Source organism: Mobula hypostoma, chromosome 25, assembly GCF_963921235.1.
Source record: "Mobula hypostoma chromosome 25, sMobHyp1.1, whole genome shotgun sequence".
NCBI classification, from domain to species: domain Eukaryota; kingdom Metazoa; phylum Chordata; class Chondrichthyes; order Myliobatiformes; family Myliobatidae; genus Mobula; species Mobula hypostoma.
This window is the reverse complement of record NC_086121.1, coordinates 11,230,586-11,253,218: the sequence shown is the minus strand read 5'-3', so window position 1 is coordinate 11,253,218 and position 22,633 is coordinate 11,230,586. Positions and strand designations below refer to the sequence as shown.

General features: G+C 42.4%; 1 protein-coding gene across 1 annotated transcript in view; it reads left to right on the top strand.

The window, feature by feature from the left end:
* The window catches only part of espn (espin), a 200,799-nt gene that overhangs the window by 144,758 nt on the left and 33,408 nt on the right, over positions 1–22,633 (top strand). The window contains exons 11-12 of the mRNA XM_063032821.1: positions 10,819–10,955; positions 11,058–11,258. Of these exons, the coding sequence (XP_062888891.1) occupies positions 10,819–10,955; positions 11,058–11,258 (338 nt within the window). The remainder of the gene's footprint in view (positions 1–10,818; positions 10,956–11,057; positions 11,259–22,633) is intronic.

The window sequence follows — 22,633 nt, the reverse complement described above, 5'->3', positions numbered from 1 at the left end:
GCCCACTCTTCTAACTGTCCTAAATCTCTCTAACATTTTGTGCATGTTGCTCTGAGTTTCAACATCTGCAGGATCTCTTGTGTTTTAAATATGTTTCAAGCTCTTTCTCGGTCTCTGTTGATTTGCTCAGATGACAAGAGCTTCCAGTTTCAATCTTACTATTCACACAGGCAATCAATCCAGCACTATTACTGGTTTAAATTTGCTACCTTTTGCCAGAAGGTTTTAGCTAATCCTCATGTTAATGAGTATGATTAAATTGCAAACCTCCATGCGGACCTCAAGCTTCTCGTTGGGTTTGGAGGCTTGCGTGCCTCAGCGGCCTGGAGAGCTATGTCGGCTGGAGCCAGGGCCTTGTGCTTTGGCTCATGGTTGGGTTACCCATGCCAACCCAAACAAGTCAAAGGGTAGAGCCCAGACCAGGAGAGTTCCACTGGTCCTCCAGGTTTGGGGCTACAGCTCAGGGCTTACAACCCTGAATAGTAAAAAAAAATGTTACGGAAACAGCAATGAAGAATTATTCTCTATCTGAGTGTGACTGTATGGACAGACAGAAATGGAAGACCTTTATTGCTGTCCTAAATGCCAGCAGCACAATCAGGCAGTAAGCAAGTACAGTAAGTAGAGGTCTGCAATGAGTCAGTAACTGGAGTAAGGTACTTAACATACAGTTCATTCCCTGAATTATCATTTACCATCACATTAAAATCGTTTGATTGACTAACACTGTGGAATATTTGTAATGGACATACTAAACCAGTGTTTTAAAATTCACTTGCTGATTATTTTAAGAAAAGCTGTTTACTTTAAATAAATTAGCCCATTCAATACTACAAAAAATAAGGATTATCTTCTTTTAAAAGGTGTGTAGCTGCAGTTAAGGCCAGTATTAAATATTGTTATCAGTGATATTGTTTGCTTGGCACTGTTTATTCATGATGCTTTTACACTCGTTAATGTTTACCAAACACAAATGAACCCAGAATTTGCACATTATGTTTCAGATTGTGATGCATTTGAAATGCTCTTTTCCCACAGCTTATAGCTTTCCATGAGATGAATGGTGCAGAAATGGCCTTCGGCCCAACCAGCTTATGCTGGCATGTCTGGTCCACTCCACCCTTCTCCCATCTTTCACCTCTGTCTCCTTCCCCCTCATTTGCCACTCCTGCTTCTCCTTAAACACTGGAGGAACTCAGCATTAGTCGGTGGGGGGGGGGTGGGTGGTGGAAGGTCTTGTCAAAAACTTCTCTCTCCCCCACAGATGCTGCTTGATCTGCTGAGGTTCTTCAGCAGAGGCATACAGGAGTGAGGTAGATCAGCTGGGTTGAGTGATGTCGCAACAATAGCCGTGCGCTCAACGTCAATAAGACCAAGGAATTAATTGTTGGATATTTCAGGAAGGGGACGTTGAGTGAACACACACCAATCCTCATCGAGGAATCTGCAGTTGAAAGGGTAGACAGATTTACGTTCCTGGGTGTCAACATCTTCGAAGATCTAACCTGGGCCCAACGTATTGATGCAATTGCAAAGAAAGCAGGTTAACAGCTATATTTCATTTGGAGTGTGGTGAGATCTGGAATGTCATCAAAGACAAGCAAATTTCTTCCATTTTATGATAGAGAGTGTTCTAACTGGCTGCATTTGGTCTGAGAAGACACTACATAGGATCAGAAAAAGCTGTAGAGGGTTGTAAACTCAGCCAGCTCCATCATGGACCCTAAGCTCCCCGCATTGAGGACATCTTCAAAATGTAATGCCTCAAAAAGTTGGCATCCATCATTAAGGACTCTCTTTGCCCAAGATATACTCTCTTCTCATTGCTACCATCAAGGACAAGGTACAGGAGTCTGAAAACACACATTCAACATTTTAGGAACAGCTTCTTTCCCACTGCCATCAGACTTCAGAATGAACAATGAACCCATGAACAGCACCTCATTATTTTTTGGTCTCTTTTTGCGCTACGTATATATAATTTATGCTTTTTTTATGTATTGCACTGTACTGCTGCTGCAAAACAACACATTTCACAACATATACCAGTGATCTTAACCCTGATTCTGATTCAGATTCCAGCATCTATAGTCTCAAGTTCAAGTTTAATTGTCATTCAGTCATACGTGAATACCCATAGATACACCCAAATGAAACAGCGTTACCCTGGAGGCCAAGATGCAAAATACAGTACCCACAGTCACACGCAGCACAATGCACATATAGCACATATAAGATATCAGTAAAAAATAGTCACACAAAAAAAGTCATGCAAGTTCTTAAATCCATGAATGTTGCAGCAGTCTGAAGTCGAATACAACACAATCTGCTTGTCTTCTGCACTGGCTCCAGCATGGACGCCATGCCACACCACCACTGTCACTCTGGTGGAGCACCTGACTCCCAACGCCTGCTCCTAGGCAACTGCAAACCGGTGCCGCCACGGCTTGAGGCCCAGACCTTTCTCCGACTGAGGGCACGCTGTTCCCCTGCCGTTCGCACACCACCAATGTCCAGCAAGGGCTTGCAATCACAAGTAAAGTGACTAAGATGATCACTTGCTTGTTAGAATGCGCACCTCCTTCGCGCACCAACGCCCCCCCTGTCGCAGGCAGCGTCACGGCCCACACCAAGTCCAGTTTCTTTTCCAACGAGCAACTCGCTGACGGGGTAGACCTGCAGTACTTCAAGTTCTGAATGTCCCACTGGGTCTTGCGGTCGTAAAAAATATGCTTGAAAAAGGCAGTAACACCTTTGGTTGAACCAGAAGAGTTCTGCGTCTGCCATCTTACCGGAAGGTGAGATGTCTTGTGTTTTTTTTAACTGCTGCTTACTTCAGCCACCACCTGTGGGAGTGAGTTTCAAGTTCTCACCAGCTTCTGAGCGTTTCATCAGTAGTCCCAGCTGGATTTCTTTGGAAAATTTATTTAATAGTGTAAATATTACAAGAGCACTGTTGAAACCTACTGAATGTTGAAAGGACTAGATAGAGTGGCTGTGGAGAGGATGTTTCCTGTGCTGGGGGTACCCAGAACTATAGGGCACAGCCTCAAAATTGGGGGGGCGACCTTTTGGAACTGAGGTAAGGAGGAATTTTCTTTGAGCCAAAGAGTAGTAAATCTGTGCAATGTTCACCCGCAGACTGCGATGGAGGCCTTGTTCGTGGGTATAGTTAAGGGGAAAGTTGATAGTTTCGTGATCAGTCAGGGCATCAAAGGATATGGCGAGAAGGCAGGTGTATGAGGTTGCGTGGGAGCCAGGATCAGCCGCGATGGAATGGCGGAGCAAGATCGATGGGCTGAATGGCCTCATTCTGCTCCTATATCTTATGGTCTCAGTTTATTAGAGGGCACACATAGAAATGTTACAGCTCATCCTGCTTTTTATGATTTCCCACTCTGTTCACCTGGAAATTGTATATTTATTATTGGCTTTCATCTTCTATTGGGAAGATAAATCTTTGCTGTGCAAACAGCCATTAAATCAAAAGACTATAAGGTATCAGAGAAAAGTTAGGCCATTCAGCCAATTGAGTCTGCTCCACCGTTCCATCATGACAGATTTAATATCCCTCTCAACCCCAGTCTCCTGCCTTCTCCCCATAACCTTTGACACCTTTAATAATCAAGAACCTATCAAACTCTGCTTTAAATATGCCCAATGACCTGACCTGTGGCAATAAATTCCACAAATTCACCACCGTCTGGCTAAAGAAATTCCTTCTCATCTCTGTTCTAAAGAGAACAGAGATGAGGATTGTGTGGAAAAGCTGCCAAGGCTGATGGTAGAGCCAGATGCATTCGGGATATTTAAGAGACTCTTTGATAGGCGCACAGTTGAAAAAAATTGGAGGGCTGGGTAGGAGGGAAGGACTAGAATGATTATGGACTAGGTTAAAAGGTCAGCATAACATCATGGACCAAATGGCTATAACTGTGCTGTAATGTTCTATGTTAAGATTGTAATGGTTTGGAAAATGTGGAACTAAGCAGAATAATGGTTTGGTGCAGTATAGATGGGCTGAATGGCCTGTTTCTGTGCTCTTGTAATCCACGACTCTGTGTCTGCAGAAGTTCGACATAACATTGTGGGCCTAAGGGCGTGTAACGTGCTGTACTGTTCCATATTCTATAATGCATATCTGAACGTGCTCCTAGTTGTACAGTGAGCATATAGCAACAGCCATAAGTTACTGCCTAAGGCTTCAATTAGTGTTATTGAGGTTGGGATTTTCTTGTCAGATATTTTGATACTCAACAGTTCAGGGATTGAAAAGAGAAAGGAGTCTCACCCCAAACTGTAGGTCGTTTATTCCCCTCCGTTGATGCTTCCTGACTTGCTGAATTCCTCCAGCATTTTGTTATGCTTAAAATTTACCACTTTGTGTTTTATTGCCTCCTCTGGTCAGGTGTGAGAATGATAGGGAGCGAAGTACTGTACTGTGCAAAAGTCTTTGGCACATACATATAGCCTGGGTACACAAGACTTCTGCACAGTACTGTAGTAATTTAATGTATTGTACTGTACAGACACCACACAAAAACAAAATTCATGACATGTGAGGGATGATAAACCTGATTCTGATATGGGTCTCTATTGTGGACTGAGAGTGGAAAGGGGGCAAGGAGAGGGGAATCATGGTTGGGAAAGGGGGAAGGGAGTGGGAAGCACCAGACAGACATTCCGTAATGACCAATAAACCAATTGTTTGGAATCAAATGACTTTGCCTGGTGTCTCAGGGCTGGGTCTGTCTGTACCCATGCCAGTCCCCACCCCTGGCACTCCTCCATCACCTGTCCCACACCCCTCCTGCAGCACTCCACCCTCACCATTCCCAACTTCCTTTGCTCCCGCCAGGTTTACAAACTCGCTCTCCGCTCCACATTGACAATTACAGTACTGTGCACAAGTCTTAGGCACCCTTGCTATATATAAGTACCTAAGACCTTTGTAGAGTACTGTAAAACAAGTGAGCATTGTAGTTAGAAACTGAACTTGTCTGAGGAGCTCAGTGCTGGTGATTGTGAAGCAGGTGTGGGGCTTTCTTAAAACTCATTTGGTTCATATGCTAATATTCTCACTAAACATTTGGATGGCAGAGGGATTGTGTACAATTACTTGCTGATGTGAAAAACCAGTGTGAAACCGTGCAAAATTAACGTTCCTCAGACACGGCTTGCTACACTGCATGAATTTAGTGTGTATTCAGGCATGGTCCGCCTCCACAGATTGCGTCTGCAGCAGCCAGGATACACGGGTACGATTGTTTAGCTATGGCATTTACTATCCGGGCCTCCACTGTGTGATTCCTTCCAGCACCTCTTCCACTCTGTCCTCTAATCCACAGCATCGGTTTTTCATTTCCAAATGTTCCATCAGTGATACAGTTGCGAGGTTATTGCACAAGGCTCAGCCCATGTTCAGCAGTGGGACGGCCCTGTACTTTCTGAGTTGGAGACACAAGCGTGAATAACTCCAATTCTGAATAGATTCCACACCTATGGACCCACTTTCAAAGATTTTACAAGTCATGAACTCATGTTCTCAGTATTATTTATTCACTTATGTATTATTTTTTGGTATTTGCACAGTTTGCCTCCTTTGGCTGTTTGTCCGTCTTTGTGTGTTGTTTTTATTGCCTTTCTTTTTCCCCCTGTGAACGCCTGCAAGAAAATGAATCTCAGGGTAGTATTTGGTGACATATACGTACTTTGATAATACATTTACTTTGAACTTTGAACCAGACACTGCAGATGCTGTGATCAGGACCGGCACGTAACCTGATGTGGGTTTGAGCAGCAGGCTTTCAGGGTTTTGACCTGAAAGGTCAGCACTTCCTCCAACAGATGCTGCTCGACCCATTGAGTTCTTCCAGCAGGTTTTGTGTTGACTTTTTGAGGAGGTTGCACCCAGTTTCAGTACACCCCTCAGCCTGTAGTCCTAGACTTTGGAGTGTGCAACAAATAGTGACCATGCTCGCAAAGCCCACAGCCTAAAACTGAAAGTAGAGAAAGGTGATTGGCTGTTTTATTGTCGTAGGTCAGTCATGTCCTCGTGTTCTCATGTGGCATTTCTGATTTGCATTACCCCTGTGGAACGTGGCTTTCTTGGAACTATGCTATTTGCATTCCTGAGGATTTGATCTGAAACCTCAGTCAACTTATGAAAACTTATGAATAATGGTTTTTGTTTGGAAGAAATAAAGTTTGTTGCCCACCCCAAGTCACCATTAAGGAGGGGAGTGGGGAGAGAAACTTCTTGGGCAAGGGAGCTTTGGGTGTGGTGCTCTCCCTCCCCAGTGGGAGCTGGAGAGAGTAGCCAGAAAAGATGATGGTTAGTAACTTAGGCTCAAAGAATCTGTGTCTATTAATTCCACAGTGCGTTACAGCATTAATGTGCAGTACACAGTAGAAGTATTTGGCAAACTGATCAGTAAATACAACCCAAGCTTATCGCAAATATCCTGTAGTTCCTGCCTTTCCTCTTGTATTCTCTGCTGCTTGGAGGATGAGTGTGATACCATTGAAAGGTACTTGCCATTTTCTGCCTCCTCTTTCACTTTGTAATTCCTTCCAGAACATCCAAGTTTCTCTCCTCTTCTAAGACATAGTTTTAAATGTTTCTCATAGAGCTTTTATCACCATGTGGCTCAAAGCCAAATTTGGTTGTTAACAATACTTCTGTAAAGAGACTTGGGATATGTAGACCTAACATTGTTTGGAAGAGCTGGTAGTGAATAAGAAATCTTCCAGGATGAGGAAGACTCCTTGAGGGTCAAAGACCAAAGTCAGCAAGTCCAGAGGTTGAGGACCAAAATTTGAAGCCCCTAGGTTGGCTTGTCTGGAGGTCAGTGGCCCAGCGTCTGTGAGTCCAGGAAGGGACTGGGGATTGGAGGCCCGATGTCTGCAGGCTTGAGAGTCTGTGGCCATTGACTGGAGGTCAGAGGCCTGGAGATAGCCTGTCCTGTAGTTTGGAGGCCTGTCTGTGTGTGAGAGTGGGTTGGTATTTTTTTTTTGGAAGAAATAATGTTAGTTGTCCACCCCAGTGGGGGTAGGAGGGAGTGGGGAAGGTGCTTATTTTGCTGTTGTTGTCTTCTTGTTGTTGTTGCTACTTGTGTTGTTCTGCAGAGCATTATAGGCATTCTAGATTGGCACCAGAATCTGTGGCGGCACGTGCGGGCTGACGCCGGCACATCCTTGGGTCTGTTGGCTATCAATGCAAATGCCACACTTCAATATACATGTCATAAATAAATCTGAATCTATGAAAAAACCTTAAATGCCACAATTTACATTGCAACCCTGCTCACACATAAGATTGGGAACCATAATCTCTTAAACTGCTGATTAAGTATGAGTTACTGCGTATCAATGGGTACTTTATTCTCATTCCTAGGTTGCTGTAAAATTGAATTTAGATACCAAAAACAAAATAGTTTGCATTTGCTTCCTCCAGGTCCGATGTGAAATGGCATTTAATCAAGTTGTACCTAGGAATGTCTGTGTGTAAGTGGACCTGAAGACATTACAGTCTCTCATAGGGGCCGGGCAGAGTGAGGAAGGCCCCCAGTTATTGTAGAAGTATACCACCCCAGCGGCAACAGCCCAGCCCTATTGGTTTTAGGGAATGTATTATCTGATGGGGTGGAGATACGCCTCTACCAGAGAAGGTGTAAGGCGCTCCTTCCCTCCCCTGATCTGCAGGTTACCCTTGGACAAGGTGTAGCATCTGCTTAGCCCCTGATCATGGTCATATGAAGCCATGGAAACAGGTGGTGGATGGCTGTATGAGCAGCTGACAATCTCTGAAGACTATTGCTAATGGCTGGGGTCACCTGTCTTGTAAAGACACTGCCCGGAAGCAGGCGATGGCAAGCCACTTCTGTAGAAAAAACTGCCAAGAACAATCATGGTCAAAGACCATGATCACCCTGGCGTCTGTGGTCGCATAACCAGAACTTGTGATACGCACTAGCTGCTCATACAACACAGCACATAATGATGATGATTAAAACACTGCTTAACGCATTGACTATGAATGTAAGAATGGAAATGCATAGTGTGGTTTATTCTTTTTCTTATTATTAATAAAGTTTAATTTGGAATTTAAAAAAGAAATCTGACCCAGAGCGGGAAACAAGGTGTTCTTACCATCTGTGGAGTGGGTAGGGATATTCAAATATTACCAGAGGCTAAGGATCAGGTTCTGACAGCTCTCAGGAATGCAAATAGTGTGATTCTTAGCAATGCACAGGTTCTTTAAGGGAATGCCGGATGTCTGACAAAGCATAGCTTACTACAAATAGGTCATCATACTTCCTTTTAATTTAGATTAGATTATGAGGACACTCAGTCCTCTTTTATTGTCACTTAGTAATGCATGCATTAAGAAATGATACAATGTTCCTCCAGAATGATATCACAGAAACACAAGACAAACCAAGACTGAAAAACTGACAAAAAACACACAATTATAACATATAGTTACAACAGTGCAAAGCAATTCCGTAATTTGATAAAGAACAGACCATGGGCACGGTAAAAAAAAGTCTCAAAGTCTCTCAAAAGTCCCATCATCTCACGCAGATGGTAGAATGAAGAAAAACTCTCCCTGCCATGAGCTTCCAGCTCGCAAATTTGCCGATGCAGCACCCTGGAAGCATCCGACCACAGCCGACTCGAGTCCATCCAAAAACTTTGAGCCTCCGACCAGCCCTCCAACACCGAGCACCGAACACCATCTCTGCCGAGCGCTTCGATCCTGGCCCCAGCAACAGGCAATAGGCAAAGCTGAGGATTTGGGGCTTTCCCCTCCGGAGATTCTCGATCGCACAGTAGCAGCGGCAGTGAAGCAGGCATTTCAGAAGTTTCTCCAGATGTTCCTCCGTGCTTCTCACGTCTGTCTCCATCAAATCAGGATTGTGCACGGTACCTACTTACAAATACGATATCATTTCTGAGCGGCCGTGTGTGCTGCGTTGCGCCACCATCTTCTCCTCCCCTCCATGATGTTTTACAGTCCAGGTGACCCTGGTTCAATTCCCGTCGCCACCTGAAAGGAGTTTGTACATCTTCCCCTTGACCACGTGGGTTTCTCCCAGCTGCTCCAGTTTCCTCCCACAGTGTAAAGACTTATTGGTTAGTAGGTTAATTGGTATTTGTAAATTGTCCCGGCGTTAGGCTAGGATTAAATCGAGGGTTGCTGGGCGATTATTTACAAGAGCAATTCTTGCCACTGGTGGCTATGGAGGCCAAGCCCTTATATATATTTAAGGCAGAGGTTGATAGGTTCTTGATTGGTCTGGGCATGAAGGGATACAGGGAGAAGGCAGGAGATTGGGGCTGAGAGGAAAAATAGATCAGCCATGATGAAATTACGGAACAGACTCGATGGGGCAAATGGTTTAATTCTACCCCTATATCTTATGGTCTTATGCACTAATAAACTGTTCTCTGCCTTTTCATTCTTCACCTTCATAGTCGATGCTTTCTGACCTGTTCTATTACAGTTCTACACACCAATAGCACTGTTGTCACTCACTTAGCTGTCTGGGGTTGGTACACTGCTACAATAATAACTGAGAGGCTTTCTCCCCCAATCCGCCCCTCCCTCTCCATTCGGAGAAGAAATCTACACCGTGCTCCTTCCCCTCCGAGCCCTTGTGGTGACTGTGCCAAGTTTCAGTGCGTCCCTCAGCATGTACTCAAATGCTGGTCTTGCTCGCAGCGCCACATCCCAAAGTAGAGAGAGTTGATTAGCTGTTTCATCGTGGTGCTTCACGTGTTCTCATGTAGCATTTGTGATTTGCATTCGCTCTGCGGAACTGTGGCTTGTTGAGAACCACACCACTTGCATTCCTGAGAATCTGATCCGAAACCTCAATTTATGAAAATTTATGGAAAAGGTATCTTTTTCTGGAAGAAGATATGCCGGTTTCCCACCCACATTGTTGAGTGAGTGGGGAGAGAACCACTTGGTTTCGTGATAAACACAAGCAATTCTGCAGATGCGGGAAATCCATAGCAACACACGCAAAATTCTGGAGAAACTCAGCAGGTCAGGCAGCCTCTATGGAGAGGAATAAACAGTGGACGTTTCAGGCGGAGACCCTTCGTCACTTTGTTAAGTGGGATTTGGTGGGATGTTGACTCTTCCCAAGGGAGAGGAGTTTATCTGAACTGAAACGGATGTTGCATTGGCTTAATGTAAATGGAATGATAAATAGTTTAAATTCAACTCGAATAGTTCAAATTAATATCAAAGAATGTATACAGTATACGACCGCAAACACGAGGAAATCTGCAGATGCTGGGTCTCTAGGAAGAGGTACAGTCGATGTTTCAGGCCAAGACCCTTCCCGAAACATCGACTGTACCTCTTCCTAGAGATGCTGCCTGGCCTGCTGCGTTCACCAGCAACTTTTACGTGTCTATATAGTATACAATGTGAAAATCTTCCTCTCCACAAAACAAGAAACCACAAAGAATGAATATAGAAACATCAAAACCTTCACCCCTCCCATACACAAGCAGCTGCAGAAGTATCGACCCTCTCCTTCCCCTCACTTGCCCCAGCAGAAGCCCCAACCTTCCAACATGCAAGCAATAGCAAAAGCCCCCAAAGAGATCTTGATCTGGAGTCCATCGGAACTATAGTCCATGACACAACACTTCAGCTAATACTGAAGATAGTGGTGTATGAAAATTCTGTGTGTATACCAATTTCTTGAATAGATGATAATTTCAAAAGTAGAAAACTGTTAAGCAGCTTGCAAAGTGTCTCCTGTTCACCTAAGGCTTCTTATCTGATACACACAGGTGCAAAATCCTTCAATATGATGTCCCCAAATGGAGATAACGCTGAGTTACTGGCTGAAATCAAGGCTGGGAGAAATCTGAAGCCAACTGCCCAGAGCAAGGGGACTACTGTGGTCTTTTCAAGCTCTGGCAATAAGGTGAGTATACCACAGACATAAAATGGCCAGTGTTGATCAGAAATCCAGTGAAAGCTCGATGCCTCATTGCAGCTTTACCCTGTTCCGTTTCTTGCCCTTCAGCCCGAAAACACAAATGTGAAGCATAAGGGAGGTAGTCCGACCGAGACGTGTGTAAATGGGGTTGCTTCGGCTGTGGCTGATGTCGAGTCACTTGTACCGACTCACGACGAGCTGGGAGTTCCAATACCTGAGTGGAAGAGGCAGGTGATGGTGCGGAAGCTGCAGGTTAAGATCCAGGAGGAGGAAGAACAGAAACGAAAAGTGAGTTTTCAGAAGTAACATTGCCTTTACTGTATTTCTATCTTTAAATGCCCCCTCCACTGTGGTTTTGATCAACTTCAAAAATTTAAGAAACCTAAGCTTCATTCAATTGCTGGCACCCGAATCTATTTGAAGTTGGAGGCTACAGAATGCTTAGTGAAGGGGGCAAACCTGTCTGAAGTGGTTTTGTCATGGTTATGCCAAGTAAACGCATATACAGTAAATATCAATCTTTTGATACATAAATAGTCACCTTTTGAATTTGCAGAATTGTATTCTAATAGCTTTACACATAAGAAGGCCACTGGGCCTGTTTAGTCCATGCCAACTTTTAGAGCAAGCCCATTAATTAGAATTGCATCTGAAGGTTATACGTTAAGATGAAAAGTTCTATATATTGTATAAGTTCTATTATAAATTAATACATAGGATAGAATACATTCCGTAATAATTGGAACAAGATTGTTTACCACTTCTGTTTGTATAATCTTTTCCCATTCGCAGTAGTTCTTAAGACTTTTATCTACCTTGTTCCTTTTTTCCCCATCCAACAAATAAGGAATATTGACTCTGCTCAGGATTGAACCACTAACCCTGCAGTAAAGACCATAAGACATAGGAGCAGAGTTTAGCCATTCAGCTTGAGTCTGCCCCACCATTCCACCATAGCTGATTATTATCCCTCCCATTCTCCTGCCTTCTTCCCATAACCTTTGACATCCTTACTAATCAAGAACTTGTCAACCTCCACTTTAAATATACCCAACAACTTGGCCTCCACAGCCATCTGTCACATAGAATTCCACAGATACACCACCCTCCAGCTAACGAAATTTGCCATCTTCTCTATTCTAAAGGAACATCCTTCAATTCTGAAGTACGAGGCTCTCACGCTATTGGAAAACATCCTATCCGTGTCAATTCTATGTAGGCCTTTCAGTAAACTTGGCAACCTTGCAAATCTTAGTATGGGAAGAAGAATCGCTTAACTTTGACACCCATTAAAGGTGAGGAAGCAGATTCAAAGGTGACTCATAGAAAAAAAATGAATAGATATAAAAATTGCAGGGCTATCAAGCAAGAGCAAGCAACTACTTGGATAAGCTCTTCCACAGGACCAATACTTCAGTGATAGACCAAATGGGTATCTTCTGTGCTGACTGCCTGTTTGGCATTTAGCAAAGAGTGACCATGGGCAAACATATCTCCATGGAGTAGTGGGGTCACCATTGTACTTTCTGCTTGTGATGCAACTCCACAACAGAGTGAAAAGGCACAAGGGGCTGAATGGCCTCCTCCTATCCTTGAGCTTTTATGTTACCGTTCTTGCTTAGATACTGTTGTTCATGCCAGTGGTGGTTCTATGTTCCTACAACTTGTGAGCTTCCCTGTGATTTATAGTGGCAGTGAAGTTAATAGGGTTTGCTGTCCTAAACCAGTTTAAAATCTCAGGAGAACATTACAGTACCAGATTCTCTAGACGTTGATGAGAATTTTATGCAGTTAAGGACAAAAATCAAACCAAGCAAAAATGAGTGCCAACCTAAAGACACCCAGGGAGATCACTAACAGCGATTTGAACGTAAAGCTAATACAAGCCAGTTGTACAAAGTTTTCTCTTTACTCTCTAACTGTACTAGAGCTTTGCAGGATATTTTGGACTATGATCTATCATGAAAAGGCACAAGGGGCTGAATGGCCTCCTGTCCTTGAGCTTTTAAGTTACAGTTCTTGCTTTTATTCTGTTGTTCATGCCAGCAGTGGTTCTATGTTCCTACAGCTTGTGAGCTTCCCTGTGATTTACCAGTGGCAGTGAAGTTAATAGGATTTGCAGTCTCAAACCAGGTTCAAATCTTGGGAGAGCATTACAGACCTACAGATTTATTTACATAACGTCTCTTTTATAAAATTATAACATTCCTCAGTTTTTTTAATTGACCTGTGCCAAAATGATCTGTGCAATTGCCACAAACTTCCAAAAATTCATTTTTGCTTCCCAGTTAAAGCAATGAATAACAACTTCAGATTATTTGTAAATCATGATCATTACACACTATGGACGATAAGGTTTTCAATGGAGAATTAATTTGTTAGTGTTTGCTTGGCATAGCTGTTTGTGAGTCCAAATTGGATTGCTGTGCAGTATGTAATATTTCAATAGTGAGATATCTGAAATATTAAACTTTGTATAAGAATGTAAGAACGGATGTAGTTCTATGCCCATCAGTTCTTTAAGCCTGCTGTGCCATTCAGTATGGTAATAGCTGATTTAATCTTGATCTCAATGATACTTCCTTGTTCTCTCCCCAAACCTGGTAGCTTAAGTATCTGTCAATCTCTGTTTGAATATATCCATTGACTCCACCTTCATTGTTCTCCAAAGAAGTTCAAGGACTCATGACTCTCAGGAAAAAGGAATTCCTCATTTATCATAAAGGAGCAACTTCTTATTTTGAACCCATACCCCTAATACCAGATCCCCCATGAGGAGAAGCTTCTTCTTTGCAGCCAACTTGTCAATGCCCCTCAGAATATTGTACAATTAATTCTTTTAAACTCCAGCGAGCATATGCCCAACCTGTTCTCTTTATTACTTCATGCCACGAACCAACTTGCACGTTTACAATGCAAATATTTTCTTCTTTGAAATATGGAGACCAAAACCGTTTGCAATATTCATGATGTGGTCTCACCACCACTCTATACATATGCATCAAAATTTCACTGCTTTTATACTGTCCACCACTTGCAATGAAGTCCAACATTCTGTTACCCTTCCTTATTACATGCTGTGCCTACATGCCAATTCTTTGTGTTAAATGAACTATGACCCTGTTGTATTACAATACTTTGTAGTCTCTCCCATTTAAGCAGTAATTTCCATTCTCTTTCTACCCTCCAAAGTGGGCAACTTTATTATACTCCATCTTGGAACCTAATGCCCACTTACATAATTTACCAATATCCCTCTGCATCCGCCTCTTAAGTCCCAAACCAACCTGTCTTTGTACCTTCAGATAATTTGGCTCTTAGTTTGATTAGAGTGCAATATTATTTTTCCTCATAGTTTAACTTTTACTATGCTTACTCATATTTTTATATCAACACCAATAGAATCGTGCAAAAGTAGGCACATGTAAAAAAATTCTGTTAAGCAAAGATGCTTTCAAAAATAATGAAATGGAAAGTTTTTAAATATCAAACATTTACTATAAACAGTCAATAGTAAAAAAAATCTATCATATCAAAAGCAACACACACAAAATGCTGAAGGAACTCAGCAGGTCAGGTAGCAACTATGGAAATAAACGGTCGACATTTCGGGTTGAGACCCTTCATCAGGACTGAACAGGAAGGGGGAAGATGCCAGAGTAAAAAGAGAGAGGGGAAGGAGGCTAGCTAGAAGGTGATGGGTGAATCCAGGTGGATGGGAAAGATAAAGGGTTTCAGAAGAAGGAATCTGATAGGAGAGGAGAGTGGACCACAGGTGAAAGGGAAGAAGGAGGGGACCCAGGGGAAGTAATAGGCAGGTGAAAAGAGGTAAAAGGCCAGAGTGGGGAAGAGAAGATGAGGGAAGGAGGAGGGAAAAAAATTACCAGAAAGAGAATTTGATATTCATGCCTCACACACAAAATGCTGGAGGAATTCAGCAGAGCAGGCAGAATCTGTGGAAAAGAATACAATTGACGTTTCAGGCTGAAACCCTTCAGAACGTCAACTGTACTCTTTTCCATAGATGCTGCCTGTCCTGCTGAGTTCCTCCAGCATTTTGTGTGTGTTGCTTGGATTTCCAGCATCTGCAGATTTTCTCATGTTTGATATTCATGCCATCTGTTTGGATGCTACCTAGATGGAATATAATGTGTTGCTCCTCCACCCTGAGGGTGGCCTCTTCTTTGCACAAGAGGAGGCCGTCAAGTGACATGTTGGATGGTGCCTTTAAAACTGCATCAATTCTCTTAGGTACAATGTCATGCAGTTTAAAAAGAAAATCGGCTGGTAGGTTGTTCCAAGCACCTTGGAGAACTTGCCATAGTACCTCTGCAGACTTTGGCTGTCTCGATTGCTTCTGTCTGTCCAGGTAATCCCAGACAGCCTCAATCATGTCGAGATCAGGGGTCTGCGGAGGCCATACCACCTGAAACCATATAAAAAATCTAGAGTGCCTAAGACTTTTGCATAGTACTATATATACGTGTAATTGCTCAGTGAAATTTCTTCTAATTGTAGTATAGCTGATTCTGTATTTTTCTAGAAGCTTCTTAGTTTTTCTGTAGCAGATGTCAAGCCACTTGAATCTGGCTCTTTCTTAGGTTGTTTGTTTATTTATTGAGATATAACACGGAATAGACATCTGGCCCTTTGATCCATGCCACCCAGCATTTCCCTGATTTAATCTGAGCCTAATCGTTGGAAAATTTGCAATGAGTACTTAACCTACCAACCGGTACGTCTTTGGATTGTGGGAGGAAACCAGAGCACCTGGAGGAAACCCACACAGTCACAGGGAGAAGGTACAAACTCCTTACAGACAGCTGTGAGAATTGAACCCATGCTCTTTTCAGACGACCACAACTTCTTTGTTCTTCATCTTCGTTTTGTTCTTCGTTCTTAATAAATGGCCATAAGTACCAAGTTTTATTCTTGACTTCTAAAGAACCTCTGGACCTCAAAATCACTAGATCCAGCATCATTTATGCAGATCTTAAATAATTGACGGTATCCCACTGGTTACTGATTACCAAGCCAAAAAGAAAAGTCCTGACGAAGGGTCTCGGCCTGAAACGTCGACTGTACCTCTTCCTAAAGATGCTGCCTGGCCTGCTGTGTTCACCAGCAACTTTGATATGTGTTGCCAAAAAGGAAATGATCATTTTCCCCCAACCCTTAATTAGCCACTTTCCTACCCGTGTCAATATTTACTCCCACAACCCTATGCACTGTTGTATTGTGCTGTCACCTTTTATGTGACACTTTATCAAATTGTTCCTGGAAATCTAAATACACTATATCAACAAGCTCTCATACATTAATCCTGTGTGTTTCATTGTAGGGAAATTTGAACAAATCCGCCAAATCTTTTCTGTTGACTCTGCTTGATTATCCAACACTTTTCTAAATGTCCTACTTAATAATCAAATCCAGCATATTCCCAAAGACAGAATTTAGAGCTGATACTTTATAATTTCCTACTTCCTGCCTCCTTTTCTTGAATAATGGCATCGAATAAGCATTTTCTCAATCCTTCGGAAGCTCTCGAGCACCAAGTGAAATTTAGTAGGTTCAAACCAATGTGCTCACTATGTCAGTAACCACATGTTAAAGCACTAGAACGGTGGCCATCAGAAAAGATTGAAGTGATAAAGATTAGCTTTGTTTGTCACAAGTACATCAAAAAACATGCATTGAAATATATCATTTGTGTCAAATCAAATTAACGAGGATTGTGCTGAGTCACCAGGCTTTCCAGTGGCACCATGGTATGCCCACAACTGAATAAACCTACCCATACATCTTTGGAATGTGGGAGGAAACCAGAGCACTTGGAGAAAACCCACACAGTCATGAGAGAATGTACAAACTCCTTAGAGACAGTAGCAGAACTGAATCCAGTCGTTGGCACTGTAATAGTAGCATGCTAACCACTATGCTACTGTGCAAGGCTAAGGTGAATTATCGGACTTCCATTTGGCTGGCACTTTATTTCGAAGGTGGAGATTATTTTAAATTCCTCCCTTTGATTCTCTAAAATATTAAGGATTTTTTTCCCATTCTTCTACTTAAAGACTGATGCAAGGTAATTATTTATATAACACTATTTGTCATTATTACTTTTCTGGTCTCATCTTCTGAAGCACCTATGCTTTCTTTGCCTTTTCTCTTTCTTTTTATTTATCCGTGGGATCAATTACTGTCCGTTCTTATATTATCTGCAAGTAAATTCCCCTTTTCTAGTAACACACAAAGCACTGGAGGAACTCAGCAGGTCAGTCAGCATTTACGGAGAGGACTAAAGAGTCAATGTTTTGGGCCAAGACCCTTTGACTGTTTATTCCTCTCCATAGATGCTGCCTGACCTGCTGAGTTCCTCCAGCATTTTGTATGTGTTACTCTGGATTTCAAATTTCAACCATCAGGCTTTTGAACAAAAGGGGATAACTATTCTCATCTATTGAGAAGTTCCTAAAACCAATGATCTCACTTTAAGGACTCTCTATCTTGTTATTTCAGGCTCTTGGTATTTATTGCTATTTATTTATTTATATTTGCATTTGCACAGTTTGTTGTTTTCTATGTTTTACCTGATCTTTCGTCGATCTTGTTATAGTTATTGTTCTGTAGGTTTTCTCAGTATGCCCGCAGGAAGAAAAATCTCAGGGTTGAATGTGGTGACATATATGCACTCTGATAATAAAATTTACTTTGAATTTTGAACTTTGAACTTTGAATTTCCAGCATCTTGAAAATCTCTTGTGTTCTCCTCCTTTATAATTTCTTCTAGTCAAACTGCAGTTCATGGTTTCTATGGTTTCTATGAATCGCCTGACTCCCTGGCATCCCACTAACCTTCACAACATTGCATACCCGTCCTTTCCATTTTATGCCTTTTTCTAAATGAACCTTCAAAATATAACTTGTATTGTCTTCCATTTATAAATTACTGACACTTAATCCTCTCAGGATTATACATTGCATCAGCCATAACTCTGTACATTGCAACTTTGTAAAAGGATTTCTTAGGAAACTAACCTAAAACACAATGTTTAAAAACTATTCAGAAAATAGAAATTCCTCAGCATCTGATCGTTATTGTTTATCAAAATGTATGATGGTTGAGCATTAGAAGTGAAAGAAAATACTTAGATAATTATATTGTATTGCAAGGATATATGTAAGTTCAGTTCCTGCTTGCTTTCACATGAACAATTATGGAATAAGTTTTCATAGTACAGTACTTCCTGTGATATATTAAAAAGTTTTATAATCCACGTTATCTAGGCACAGCTCAGGAATTATCACAGTAGTGTGTTTACCTAACAAATGAGCTGATTAAACACTATTAATGACTTGGTCTAAAGAAGTAATTTGTTTAATCTAAAGAAATGTGAGGCAATGTGTATTGGAACAGGAGCAGCAAACATACCTGTGATTACTCAAACTACAAGGGAAATAGAACTATGTGTATTTGTTAGTTGTGACTCCTTGCTGCTAAACGGTTGATATAATGTAGGCTACACATTGCAGTGATTGGCATATAAATGCTGGATGAGCTAAAAAAAATCAAAAATGCGAAAGGACTCAGCAGGTCAAGCATTATCTCTTGAGAGAGACATTAATATTTCAGGTCCAAGACCCTTCATTCCTCAAACCTGAAACATCAACTATGTTTTCCCTGCCAATACTGCCTGACCTGTGAGTGTTTCAGTATTTTCTGTTTTTTTTAAATTTCGGATTTATAGCATCTGCAGATATTTGATCTTTGCCAGATGAGTTTACCCTTGGCTGGTATACATCTGTGCTGATGTCAATTTGAACTGTGTGGAGGCTGGAATGCAACACACAAACGCTATTTGCAGGAGATAAATATTATGGTGGTTTGCTTGAATACCATTAGTGGGCATTCATGCAGAAATTTCCATTAAGAACATAAAACATAGAACATTACAGCACAGTTCAGGCCCTTCAACCCACAATGTGCCAACCTTTTAATTTACTCTTAGATCAATCTAACCTTCCCTCCAACACCGCCCTCCATTTTCCTATCATTCATGTGCCCAAGAGTCTCTTGAATGTCCCTAATGTATCTGCCTCTACCATCAACCCTGACAGCATGTTCTACATACCCAGCACTCCCTGTGTAAAAAAAAAACTACCTCTGACATCCCCCCCACTATACTTTCCTCCAGCCACCTCAAAATTATACCCTCTGTTGTGAGCTATTTCCACCCCGGCTGTCCGCTTGATCTCATTGTCTTGTACACAGACTGAATGTGCAGTGTCTTGAAGTAGTTTTGTGTAGCTGCATGCATTAGTAAGTAAATGGATAGAACTGTTGACAGAACATCCTTTGTTGAAGGCAATGACTCTCAGCTAAGCGGAGGTGCCTGGTACAACAATGTATCAAGTGATTCCACATTCTGCACTCAATTCTTATGTTAAATTATATAATATTCTTTATAATATATTATAATATAAGTTTATACTATATCATATTATAAGCTTAAATAATATACTCTAAAACACACTTGGGATCCTACATATAATATAATGTCCTTGTAATATAAGGACTGGAGATGAATGGAAGTATCTTTAGAGTTGTAGATAGTTGTATGTGGCTGGCAGGCTGGAGATACAGTACATAAGTATATCTAGGGTGCCTAAGACTTTTGCACAGTACTGTAGTAATTTTATGTATTGCACTGTACTGTTGCCCCCAAAAAAAACAAATTTCATGACATACGTGAGGGATGATAAACCTGATTCTGATACGGGTCTCTATCGTGTACTGGGAGTGCGAAGGGGGCAGGGAGAGAGGAATCATGGTTGGGAAAAGGGGAAGGGAGAGGGGAGGGAGTGGGAAGCACCAGGGAGACATTCTGTAATGATCAATAAGCCAATTGTTTGAAATCGAATTACCTTGCCTGGTGTCTCAGGGCTGGGTGTGTCTGCACCCACGCCACTCCACTGCTCCATCTCTTGTGTTTATGATAAGTAGCTGTGGCTTCTGCTTGGAAACTGCTTCTAGCATTCTGTGGAATTCGTCAATATTTCCCAGCCACCCCAGTGAAAGTGTCGCATTTTCAGGGGAACTCAGGGATAGTATTAATGTTACACGCACAACACGCTGGAGGAACTCAGCAGGTCGGGCAGCATCCGTGGAAATGAACAATCAACGTTTCAGGCCGAGACTGTTCGTTTCCATGGATGCTGCCCGACCTGCTGAGTTTCTCCAGCGTGTTGTGCGTGTTGCTTTGACCCCAGCATCTGCAGTGCATTTCGCATTTAGAGTATTAACGTTTGTAGGGGTTCCCAGGAAGAGTGTTAACATTTGCTGAGTGATCTCAGGAAACGTGTTACATTTGCCAGAGATTACTGGGACTTTTACATTGTCCTGGGAATGCCTTTGGATTCGCAGTGCTACCATTAGATAGATAAATAGATGCAAAGGAAATTATAGTGTCACAGTAGCATTACACATGCACAGATATAAATACCAGAAGAAAAGTAGAAAAAATTAAAAATAAATTACCTCAAGCAGTCTAACAGGAGGGGTCATCGCTTCCCTGGCTATAGGTTGACTCATTATAGAGCCTAATGGCCAAGGGTAAGAATGACCTCATATAGTGCTCTTTGGAGCAGCACAGTTGTCTTAGTCTATTACTGAAAGTGCTCATCTGTTCAGCCAAGGTGGCATGCAGAGAGTGAGAAATATTGTCCAGAATTGCCAGGATTTTCTGTAGGGTCCTTTGTTCTACCACAGCCTCCAGTGTGTCCAGTCTGACTCCTATAACAGAGCCAGATTGTCTAATCAGTTCATTGAGCCTGTTGGCATCACCCATGTTGATGCCATTGCCCCAGCACACCACCGCATAGAAGATTGTACTGGTGAAAGCAGACTGGTACAACAGGCAAATGAGAGGCCTGCATACTCCAAAGGACATCAGTCTCCTCAGGAAGTAGAGGCGATACTGGCCCTTCTTGTACACAGCCTCTGTGTTGGTGCTCCACTCAAATCTGTCATCCAGTTGCACCCCCAGGTACTTGTAGGTCCACAGTACATCCACATCCTCACCATCAATAGTACCAGGGAGCAGTGCAGGCTTAGTCTTCCTAAAGTCCAGCACCATCTCCTTGGTCGTACTGATGTTGAGCTGCAGATGATTCAGCTTGCATGATTTGACAAAGTCCTCCACCAGGGCCCTGTATTCATCCTCCTGTCCTCCCTTTATACACCCATCTATTGCTGAGCCATCAGAGAATTTCTGCAGATGACATGACTCAGTGTTGTATCTACGGTCCAAGTTATACACGGTAAACTGGAAGGGAGCCAATACGGTCCCTGTGGGTCCCCAGTGCTCCTTAAAGCCATGTCTGACACACAGCTTGGAAGTTCTGCATTATAAAGGGTGTATGGAGCACGACCTGGTATCAGATTGATACCGAAGCAAAGCACACAAAATGCTGGAGGAACTCAGCAGGTTAGGCAGCATCAACGGAAAAGAGTAAACAGTCGACATTTCAGGCCAAGACCCTTCTTCAGGACTGGAAAGGAAGGGGAGAAGTCATTCTTCCTTCCTTTCTCGTCCTGAAGAAGGGTTTCGTTCTGAAACGTCGACTGTTTACTCTTTTCCATAGATGGTCAATAAACTGGTGTAAATGAGAACAGATTGATCCATGTTCTAAACAACAACTTTGAGATCCATTTTGTTAGCTGCCAGAGGCAGGAAAACACCAATGCCAGTTTGGTCACTGGCACTGGTCCAAATGTTTTTGCTTAGCTTAATTAATAGTAACACCTGAGGTATGTTTTTGTGGAAAAATCTGCTGGCATCAAAATTAAAAACAATGCAGTCAAGTACAATAACACTTGCATTTGTATGGCAGCTTTAGTGCAATGGAATGCCCTGAGGTGACCAGTACCCACTTGTCGCAGGGCAGTGTTAAAAATCACAGTCGGGTGTTACTGCTGGGTGGCGTGGGCTGCTGCTGAGATACTATTGGCAGATACAATACTGTGCTATGTCTCAGGCATATGAGAGGTGATTGATAAGTTCATGGCCTACGGTAGAAGGAGATGAGTTATACAGCTCTCATTACATGCACATGCAGTTCAACGCTTTGAGTGATTATGCAGAAAGTTTGAAGTTAATAACTCATCAGGGGTGATTGATAAGTTCGTGGTCTAAGGTAGAAAGAGATGAAAAAACTTTCTGCATAATCACTCAAAGAGTTGACCTGCATGTGCATGTAACGCGAGCTGTATAACTCATCTCCTTCTACCTTAGGCCGCAAACTTATCATCTGTGGACACTTTCTGGAGGTCCAAGATCCATATGCTCCATGACCGCTGGACTAAGCATGTAAATGTAGGAGGGGACTATGTTGAAAAATAAATGTGCTAGGTTTTCTAAAATTGACTCCTTCTACCTTAGGCCATGAACTTATCAATCACTGTGTGTGTGTGTGCGCGTGTGTGTGTGCGTGTGTGTGTGTATGTGTGTGTGTGTGTGTGTGTGTGTGTGTGTGTGTATGTATACACACACACGGTAGGCTTATTCAGCAAGTCAGAAGGCATGGGATCCAGGGAAGTTCGGCCAGGTGGATTCAGAATTGGCTTGCCTGCAGAAAGCAGAGGGTCATGGTGGAGGGAATAC